A 10,837-nucleotide genomic window follows, 5' to 3' on the forward strand; every position below is an offset into this window, starting at 1 on the left:
CCGTGGCTTACCCCCAAAGCAACGGTCAAGCCGAAGTAGCCAATCGGGAAATTCTCCGTATTCTGCGTGCTCGGCTCGACCACTTGGGAGGAAGTTGGCCAGATGAAGTGTCGGGCGTTTTATGGGCCATTCGAACGACTCCTAAGGAAGGAACGGGCGTCACACCTTTTCATCTAGTGTACGGCGGCGAAGCGGTCATCCCGGTTGAAGTCGACGTCGAGTCCGTCCGAGTCCAATGTTACGATGGAGGCAACGCCGAGCGGAGGAACATGGAGCTGGATTTGGTTGATGAGGAGCGGGCCAAGGCATCTGTTCGGCTGATGGCGTACCGTCAACGGATGAAGCAAAACTACAACTGGCGCGTCATTCCCAGATCATTCCATGTAGGCGATCTTGTCTGGAGAAAGTCAAGCCGGTCGGCGACGTCGGCAAGCTTGAAGCTCCGTGGGCAGGCCCCTTCAAAATCATCAAAAAGCTCCGCTCGGGCGCGTATTATTTGGAGGATGAGGACGGCCGACAGCTAGATAGACCGTGGAGCGCGAACCACCTCTAGCCTTATCGGGCGGGGTGAAAGGTGTGCCAATGTAAATCATCTTGTGTACTTTTTTCGACTGAATACTTGAAATGCAGAAATGAAAATCAAGAGAACAAATATAAGGCATCGTCAACGAGGAACGAAGGCCCCGCGCCGTTCGGCCGGAGGTAAATTGGTCAAGCCGAGCGCTCGAGGATCGAAGGCCCCGTACCGTTCGGATGGAGGTAAATTATCCAAATCAATGCTGAAGACCCCGTGCCGTTCGGCCGGGCGTACGATACCCAAGCATCAACACAAAAACCGAAGACCGTCTAGCCCAGACGTTAAACCGTAGAGCCGCGCCGACCGGCTATAAATATCCGCGCCGAAGACCGTCTAGCCCAGACGTTAAACCGTAGAGACGAGCTGGCGTCTATAAACCCTCCGAGCGGAAGACCGTCTAGCCCAGACGTTAAACCGTAGAGCCGCGCCGACCGGATATAAATATCCGCGCCGAAGACCGTCTAGCCCAGACGTTAAACCGTAGAGACGAGCCGGCGTCTATAAACCCTCCGAGCGGAAGACCGTCTAACCCAGACGTTAAACCGTAGAGCCGCGCCGACCGGCTATAAATATCCGCGCCGAAGACCGTCTAGCCCAGACGTTAAACCGTAGAGACGTGCCGGCGTCTATAAATCATCCGAGCGGAAGACCGTCGAACTCCGACGTTAAAGATCGATAGATGAGCCGGCGTCTATAAATCATTCGAGCGGACGACTACAAGTGTCTGAGAAGGTCGTCGCCAATATCGTTCGACCGACTCTACGTTCCTCTCGGCTCAGGACCCAAAGGTTCTTGTCGGTTTATAGCGAGCGACTCTTGATAGAAACACAGAATGATAGTTGTCCGATCGGAAGGGCTTGGCATATGCCGAAGGTAGGATAATAGGCGAGCGGGTAACACACATATTAGCAAGGGGACAAAGTGCAAGAAGATAGAGTGCACGAAAGGAAAGCATTTCATTGAAATTAAAACATTGGGCCGAGTGGCCTAAGTACAAAAAGGTTCACATTCAGCCGAGCGACCAAATTACAAGAATTACTCAATATAGTCGTAGAGGTCCCTCGAAATATTGCTCAGGAGCTCCACCTGATCGTCGGCTGGAATATTGGTGGACTCCGGAAGAAGGCCCTTCGACTTCAGATAGGTCATGGTGGCCGTAATGGCCAAGTCGAAAGCTGAGTACATCCGCTCGCAAATTTTCTCCGAGAATTCAGGCGATCGGATGTGGTTTTGTCGAAGAGCGGCCACTCGGCTCGGCTCAGCATCCTGATATTCTTTGAAGGCCGCCTGGGAGCTTGTGAGGGCCTCATTCAGACGCTCAATCTTCTCCGTGTCGGCCGAGCGGCCCACCTTCTCCCGGTCGAGCTGCTCCGTCAGCTCCTTTATCTTCAACTCCAGGCCTCTGGCCTCAACATTCTTTTTCTCCAGGTCGGAGATAGCAGTATTCTTCCGAGTGGTGGCCAGAGTTATTTTTGTGTCAAGCGACTTGACTTGTCGCTCGGACTCGGCCAGGGCGTGGGCCTGATCAGCTGTTTTCTTCTGCTCGGCCGCCAGCAGAGTTTGAGTTTTCTTCAGCTCCTTTTGTAACTCGGCGTACGAGGGGCCTTGAGAGCCGCTCGGACCGCCTGCCGCCCGCAGTTGCCTTATCTCCTCGTCCGCCATAGCCAGGCGGCTGGAAACCGCTATCTCTTCCACCCATCTCTGAAGCAAGAAGGCGCAGTTGTTAAAAGCCGAGCGGAAAAATTACAAGCGAAACAACGAACTTACCCCCGTAGCCTCCCGCATGTGGCTGTTGGCTAAGTTCCGGAGGGGGATCATTGCAACTCGCGCCCGAGCGTCGGCCCACATCTCGGCTAGGGGCCCTTTCAAAGTAATGGTGTGCTCGGGCACGGTTGGTCGATCGGCTTCTGGTAGCAACTCTTCAGTAGGGAGATGTAGAGTGACCTGTATTGTGCGGCCGTGACCAGGGATCGCTCGACCAGGATCAGAAGCCGGCGCGGAAAACCGCGAATGGATGGTCGAGCGTTGGACTGAATGGCGAGCAGGGGGGAGAGTGTTGACCGGAGTGGCCTCAACCGGAGCAGTCAGCTCATCCCAGTCAGAAGGAGTCCGGTCGGACGAAAGGGTTTCTGCCATGGGCGCTTTGCCTCTAGCTGTCTCGGCGGCCCGGTCGGAGGGTTGGACCGCTGAGGTAGCCGAGCGCAGCGGAGTCTCCACCCGGCGCCTCTTTTGCAGGGGCTGTTCCTCCTCCCGAGCGGACCCCTGCTGTTGAGAGGCCTGAGCGGCCGATTCAGCCTGGGTGCTGCTCTCTCCTTCGTGAGAACCGACCGGCTGAATACCCAACGCTTCCATTTCCTTAGCCGCAGCGGCCTCCAACGCCGCTGCCTTTCTCTTCAGAACGCCGGCCATCACCGAGTCCATGACGGTGTTAGCTGCATGGAAAGGAGAAGAAATCAGTTAGCAATTAAAGCAAATGCCCAAGCAAAATTATTACCGAAGCCGGTCGGAAGTGGGGTCCGTATAGGACTCAGCCCGAAAATGTACATCACTCTCTCGTGAAGAAGTTTGTTGATGTCAAGTCGCAAACCGACTAGTACATTTGCGGCATGAAGATAATCCGGTCGGGTCTTGAATTTCTTCAACTCGGGAGGAGGAGGCAGACTGACCTGTCACTGGGTCGGGAAGTTCGGCTGATGGGGCATGCGGATGTAGAAATAATAGTCCTTCCAATATTTATTGGAGGTGAGTAGTTTGTTGAAGAAGACCAAGCCGGGTCGAGCTTGGAACATAAAGGTGCCCGGCTCGGCTTGCTTAGGGTAGTAGAAATAAAAGAAGACCTCCGGTCGGAGGGGGATGTTGTGAATCTTAAACAAAACAATAACGCCACAGAGGAGACGGAAGGTATTGGGTACTAAGCTGCCGAGCGGCACACCAAAATAATTACAGACATCTACTATGAAGGGATGTACAGGAAACCGTAGACCAGCGGTAAATTGGTCATGAAAGACACAGAAAGCGTCGCGCGGCGGTCTGTTTGGCCGAGCGGAGGGACCAGCGAGGCGAACTTCGAAATCCTCAGGGATTTCGAAATTGTCTGTCAAAATATCGAAATCCCGTTGTTCGAATCGGGACCGCATGGTAGTGTACCATGGGCCTAGGGATTGTTCTTCGGGATGAGAGGAACTGGCCATGGTCCGGACGGAAGAAATAAAAAAAGGAGCGGAAAGGCTAGAGGAAAACAACCGACGAAGAGAAGAAGTTGCAAAAATTGGAGCTAGGGAAAGAAATGCGAATGAGACACCGGAAAAGAGGGACGAAGGATATAAAACCTTACTGCGGGGAGAGGGATTAAGGAAAGGCGCCGGAGAGCGTCAGAGGGCAGAAACAAGATCGCCGGAGCTCCAAAGCGCAGAGGGCAGTAGCAGAAGTCGCGGAGGCGAGTGAGGGGAAGAAGGAAACGAAGAATTTATAGGGTGAAGGTCGGGCGTCCTCAACCGTCGGATCCAGGTCACGGGAATCAAAGCATGCATCTAGCCGTCCATTTCGAATTGCTTCGATCACGTCAAAATATCATGCTACCGCCGCCGTACACCGATGACAGTGCTCCACGTGGCATTCAATCATTCGGAGCATTTAATGAAAGCGTGCTCAACCTTGATGTCGAAGATTGGCGCAGAATACGAGGAGATCCGGCGAAGACCATTGTTGATTCGCTTAGGTTACCTCTACGGTTGGCCGAGCGGATGATACAAGCACGGAGGAACCGCTCGGACGGATTCTTAGTCCAGTCAGTCGAGCTATTCGCCTCCTTCGACTAGACTTGAAGGGGAGGCAAGTGATCCGGTAGTAAGAAAGGGGACCCCGCCATGGGAAGTCAACGCCACGTGGAAGCCATGGTGGTAGTCGTCCGCCCGGAGAGGGATGGGTCCGATCGGCTTGCCGACCGGACGATATACGGCTGATGGTTAAAGGCGCCCTGTCGAAAGCAGGGTTCCGACGCTCAGGGGAAAAGGTCGTGGGCCGAACGGACCCCACTCTCGGCCAAAGCCATAAGGTAACACTGCTAATAGTCTCCATAAAGCATGTGATGGAGAATCTCCCTAAGTAAACCACCGCATATGTCCGGCCGGATGTTGAGGGAGATGTCCGCCCGGACGCTAGATCTGTAGTAAAGGGGAAAAGGACAAGGGAGGTCTTTTTCTGACAGCATGTATGTTTCACTTGTAGGCCATGCCCCAAATCTTGTGACAGGGGATTCTGCTGTCCCAACGAAGACATGCTTTGACTGTAGCGGTATGGGTCAGGTGAGCATTCTGACAACCGCATACCGAGGAAAGGACAGAGGACACATATGCACCTCGGTTTGCATGCCCTAACCCTTCACAACTCTATATAAAGAGCCTCAGATTTCACTGGAGGTACGCATTCTGAGACTTTGGGAGCCACCTTTTTCATCGTTGCTTACCTGATTTGAGCGTCGGGGGGTCGCCGCCGGGAACCCCCTTCCCGGCTCGACTTCTGTGCAGGTTTGCCGGAGCTTCGTTCTAGCAGTTTCAGAGCCACTTCAGTAGTCGAAGAGCACTCCGTGCCCAGCGTCCATTGATTCAGCCTTCGGACAGGATCACACAGGATTGAAAGAAAGCTTGTCGGTAAAATAAAAAATCTTCTACTAATCAATTTTCATTTCATCATGCCTAATGTATTATCTATGTAGTTTTTAGACACGATCTGGATGAGTATAATTGTATTAGAACTTATGCATCATGTTTAATTAATTACAAGTGGCACATCCCCTGGACCATAAAAAATGGTCCAGGAGAACTGTGCTCGGCAAGGTTATCCGCAACTCGCATTGTTGAAGGCAGAGTTGGGAGGAAAGTTGTACGACCCAATTTTAGGTGGATAAGAACTATTCCAGAATTTTTATCGATACTAGTGATCGTGCACACGCGTCGCGTGCGTAATATAATACATTGAAATCACATTGACAATTTATAATGAAATTATATTAATTAAAGTATTTTAGCATTAAAATACTAAAGTAGAATCGATAAAGTACATGACTTTTGAAAATTTGAATTATTTGGGTCTTTGAAAATTCGAATTATTTGGATTTTCAATTGTCACGCTTATGACTTCCCTATGAAAAATAATTAATTTAATTTAATATTATTCTTATCTTAGTAAAAAAAATTAAGAAAAATATATATTTTAAGATTGTCGGCCTAAAATATTTATAGAAGTTTCTTAATTCTAAGATGTGGGACTAAAGAAAACTATATTTTTTTTTAGAAAACAACCAGAGAAAATTAATGATGAGAAAAATTCATAATAATATGCCGCAGCTGAGTCTCGAACTCTAGATCACTGATTATTTCGCTTGTGGAATTACTAATAAATCTTGGAATTATTTTTAGTGTGAATAATAAAAGAATATTAACGTAAATTCATTTTAGAATTCATCAAAATTAATTAGTAAAGAAGAAATTTTTTTAATAAAATAATAAGAAATTATTTAATCAACTCTAATTAATTTAACTAAGATCATCTAATTTGCCAATATCTTACACCGACATTTGAATGTGAAACACAATTTTACAGAACTTTTCATTCGAGTAATTTTAATGGTTCGAATCGACGGTTGTGATGCAACCACACGTTTAAGCTGATGAAGTCAAACACTAACTCCAATGTGGCAATGTCTTCATGTGTCAAACTAATCGGAAACGATCAAGATGTGGTCGAGTCAAAATTTCCGACTTTGACCAAAATCCTTAATTTTATATTACTTTTATTTTTTAACTCTAACAAAACAAATTAGCAGCCGTCTACTTTTGATGTTATACGTGTTATATTTCATTCAAAAGTTTACGTTATTATTATATTAAAGACTAAAAAAAATAGAGAAAATATTTGATATGAAATAAAATAATATTATACCGATAATTTATTGGATGAATAAAAGCCACACTAAATTCGTGTCAAAATTTACAAACTAAAGAAGTATTCACTCACGATCGCACGTGCACGGCTCTCTATGTCACTTCCATTCTTTACTTGGTTCAGACAGATTCTTAGAGGGCAAAATAAGTGCCATGTCGGCTGAATTTCAATCGTCCGATGGCACATCCTTAATGGAGCTGACCCGCTGCGATCTTTCGAAGTGGGGTTTGACTACTGGTCAGTGTGTACGCTTCAATCTAAATTGGCACAGCTAGATTTTGTCGTCGAATCTTCTTTCATCAAATGTTATTTTACTTCTCCATCTTCATATCTACCTTCGTCATTCATCGTCTTGCATATTTATTTATTTATTTATTTTTATTTTCAAATATATATTAAAAAAAGAAAGATCTTATCCATTTAGGGTAAGAGCTGCGAGAGTGACATGAAAGGACCACGTACATCGAGCACCTGTCTAGTGTCTGCTTTGCTTATTAATTTCGTCTCTTTATCTTTATCGATGTGAATGCCGTGTTCGTCATCAAGTTGAAGAGATCCTCCGATGGGAACACATTAAATTTGTTTTCCATTTTCATCCTAACATAAACAAAGATGATAATTTTTTAATTAAAAAATTATATTTTTTCCTATTCACTCCGTACAGATGAAGCAATTGCTCCTGGTGCATAGCATTTATCATATTGCTCCTCTAGATCTCGATTGACCCAAATAATTAGTTGAACCCGGTTCCATTTCGTGGACCACATCACGGTTCGAAGACCGCTTCCTATTCTGCAAAGTGAGCTAAGTCCACAATTGCACGACCGATTCCCCTTCGTATTCTGTTCTCCATAGTGAGTGAGCTAAGTCGCGACGAAGATCCGGTCCCACTAATTTCCCATACCATTTTTATTTTTAAAAAATCATTTTATTCCTTTAAACCCCCCCCCCCCCCCCCCCCCCCCGCATAAAGGTGTCTTCTCTGCGTTGAGTTCGTGCCTTTTCCGTTTCGTCTTGATCTGCACTTTACCGATTTTAGTATGCACTCACTTCTCGGCGGGAGCTCCGGCGGCGATGCGGTGCTCGATCTCATCCGCGAGCACCTCCTCGCCGACCTCCCTCAGGCGCCTTCCTTTGACACTGCATCCTTCAGCTTCCCCTCGCCGGCCGCCCCCATGATCAGCTTCGCCGCTCCCGATCCGACGCTTTCGACCTCAGATCCGTGGTCCTCCCTCAGCGTCGCCACACCCTCCTCCCGAAACATCGACCGGGCTTCCTATGCGGAGGAGGATCGCGCTCCCTCCGGGCGGCGGTACCGCGGCGTCCGCCTGCGCCCGTGGGGCAAGTTCGCTGCGGAGATCCGCGACCCTAGTCGCCGTGGCTCTCGCGTTTGGCTGGGGACCTTCGACGCCGCCGTGGACGCCGCCCGAGCCTACGACCGCGCCGCCTTCCAGATGCGCGGCCGCAAGGCCATCCTCAACTTCCCCAACGAGATCGGCTGCTCCGCCGGACAATCGGCGGATCCCCTCCCTCCCACGACGCCTCCGTCTCCGGCGTCGGGGGGGAAAAGGAAAATATCGACGGAGACGGAGGAATCGAGGAAGGTGAAGAAGGAGCGATCGGCGCATGCGGAGGCGGTCGACGACCTCCTCCTCGTCCGACCCTTGTCGCCTTCGAGCTGGAGCAGCGTGTGGGATGTGGAGGAGGAGAGCACGGGCGGGTTGTTCGGCGTGCCGCCGCCGTCGCCGATTTCGCCGCGGTTCTTCGCCCAATTGCTAGTGAACTGCTGAGAGTTGAAAAATCAAATTCAATTAACCGTCGACAACAAAAAATAAATTATTTGTAATAAATAAGCGACTTGAATGTGTTTATTTGTCTTGTTCAACGCCCATGTGGCTACATCAAGCTAATCGCAATCGAATTGAATGAGTTCCAGACAAACTGTTCAATTGGTTAAATTTAATGTTCAAATTGACTCAATCAACTTGAATGTTTAAGCCAACATAGATTAGTCAATGAACTCGCTGTTTATAAAAAAAATATAATTTTATAGTTTAAATTCGAACAATTCAAAAATTAAACAAGAGATAACAAAATTAAATAATACTAAAGAGCAGTTGTGTATTTATGCATGGTTGAATAATAGTGTGGATATCTTTTTGATAAAAAATCAAATAAGATGCTCCTTCTATAATTTTTTTAAAAAAGTCTTTTTAATTTTTATCCATTTAAATTTAACTAATTTTGTTTGAATGATTATTTAAATTTTAAATTAATTTAATTAGTCAATAAAATTTATATTATAATTTTATTTATTTATTTTTAAAAAATCTTGACTGGGAGTTTAGATATGCTCGATTTTCAAATACTCATAACGAAGCATGACAGTGACGGCAGAAAAGATTGATGCCGACAAGACAACAATGGAGAGGGAGATGTTGGACATTAAAATTATTTTTTCCTTAAGAAAACTCAAAACACAAAATTAACAAAAATAAAAAACACGATTTTCTTTATAAATATATCCATAATCATATATAAAAAATAATTGATGCAAATTAATTAAAGTCAACCCAAATACTAATTTAATATAAAATCATTACATTACCAAATGTTAATAGGTAAATAACTAAGGGTGCGTTTGATTTGTACCTGATCCGGTAGTAAGAGCGGGCCCCCCCCTTCTCTGGCAAAGTCAACGCCAAGTGGAAGTCACCGGAACAGCCGCCCACCCAGAGGAGAGTGTGGTCCGACCGGACGGACGGCCATAGATGGTCGGTCCGACTGGACTGCCGGCCGGCCGATGGAATCGAGTACCCGGAAGGGTCCGGCCGGTTTGCACTTATAGTTGGTAGGCACCCTGTCAAATCGGGGTTCCGACGCTCAGTTAAAAAGGTCATAGACCGAGCTGACCTTTTGACCGATCACAGTCATAAAGCACCCCTGTTTGTTAGTCTCCACAAAGCACAAGTAAACCACTACGGATGTCCGGTCGGATGTTTAGGTATCTTTCCGCTCGGACTACAAGTTTGGAGCAAAGGAAAGGGCCAGAGGATTTCTTTCTCTGACAACCTGTAGGTTTCACGTGTGTGTCATGCTCCAAATCTTGTGACAGGGGATTCTGTCCCATCGAGGGCATGCTCGATCAGAGCGATATGGGTCGTAAACTTTCGCGAGCGTACCATAGGAAAGGATGTAAGCTCGACGTACAGGATAGGACAGGGACACTTATGCACCTTGCACGCGTGCCCAAACCTTTCACACTCTATATAAAGAACCTCGTGTTTCATCGACAAAGGAGGCCGGTATGTACTCGAGACTTGGAGCCACCTTGTTCATCGTGATTTACCCGACTTGAGCGTCGGAGGGTCGTCTCCGGAATCCCTTCCCGTCCTGTGCAGGATAGCCGGAGCATCTCGACACTAGTTGGAGACCTACATCAGCGAGCCTTGGAGGCGTCACGTGCACGAGGTCCGGCCACTCGGACAGATCAAATTGGCCCGTCGTGGGAACGCTCCTGCATCCGAACGGAGACAATGGACGAGGCTGGACGACAACACACGGTGACGCTTTCAAGGGAGGAACTCGCCCTGGTCGAGATAAGGGCCGCCAAACTCGTGGAGCAAAGAAAAGCATCCGCCGAGCAAGGGCGAGCAACAGCAACGTCCCGTCGGGGCGGCGAAGCACCTCCGACCACCGTCGATTCCACCGGCCTTATTTCGCACCCCTGGAGCCACGCCAGCCCGAAGAGATATAGGATCTTCCTCAGATGAAATGCCAAGGCGGGATGACAGGAAGGGGAAAGCTCCCCGGACGGACTCATCTCCCGAGCGGACCAACCGCCAATTTTCGGAAGCCATTCTGCGAGATCCTCTGCCCAAGCACTACGTGCCCCCTACGATCGGCGAGTATAATGGAACAACGGACCCGGATGATCATTTGGGTAAGTTTGATAATACCGCCACGCTCCACCAATACACTGATGGAGTGAAGTGCCGAGTCTTCCTTACCACGCTCTCGGGATCGGCTCAGCGGTGGTTCCGTAGACTGCCGGACGGATCCATCACAAGCTTCAAGGACTTCCGAACGGCCTTCCTCCACCACTTCGCCAGCAGTCGGCGTTATCAGAAAACAAGCGTTAGCTTGTTCGCCATCAAGCAAGAACCAAAAGAATCGCTTCGAGCTTACATCCAGCGATTCAACCAAGTGGCGATGGACATCCCAACAGCCACATCGGAAACGATGATGAACGCCTTCACACAAGGCCTTGTTGATGGGGACTTCTTCAGGTCGCTCATCCGAAAGCCGCCCCGAGAC

General features: G+C 48.3%; 1 protein-coding gene across 1 annotated transcript; it reads left to right on the top strand.

Moving 5' to 3' along the window:
• Positions 1-7,488: 7,488 nt before the first annotated feature.
• On the top strand, positions 7,489-8,461 carry LOC122020623 (ethylene-responsive transcription factor 5-like). Its single transcript, XM_042578626.1, has one exon. It carries the CDS (start codon positions 7,561-7,563, stop codon positions 8,308-8,310), a length of 750 nt encoding a protein of 249 aa, XP_042434560.1. The 5' UTR covers positions 7,489-7,560; the 3' UTR covers positions 8,311-8,461.
• The last annotated feature ends 2,376 nt before the right edge of the window (positions 8,462-10,837 follow it).

Source organism: Zingiber officinale, chromosome 9A (genome assembly GCF_018446385.1).
Source record: "Zingiber officinale cultivar Zhangliang chromosome 9A, Zo_v1.1, whole genome shotgun sequence".
Lineage (NCBI taxonomy): Eukaryota > Viridiplantae > Streptophyta > Magnoliopsida > Zingiberales > Zingiberaceae > Zingiber > Zingiber officinale.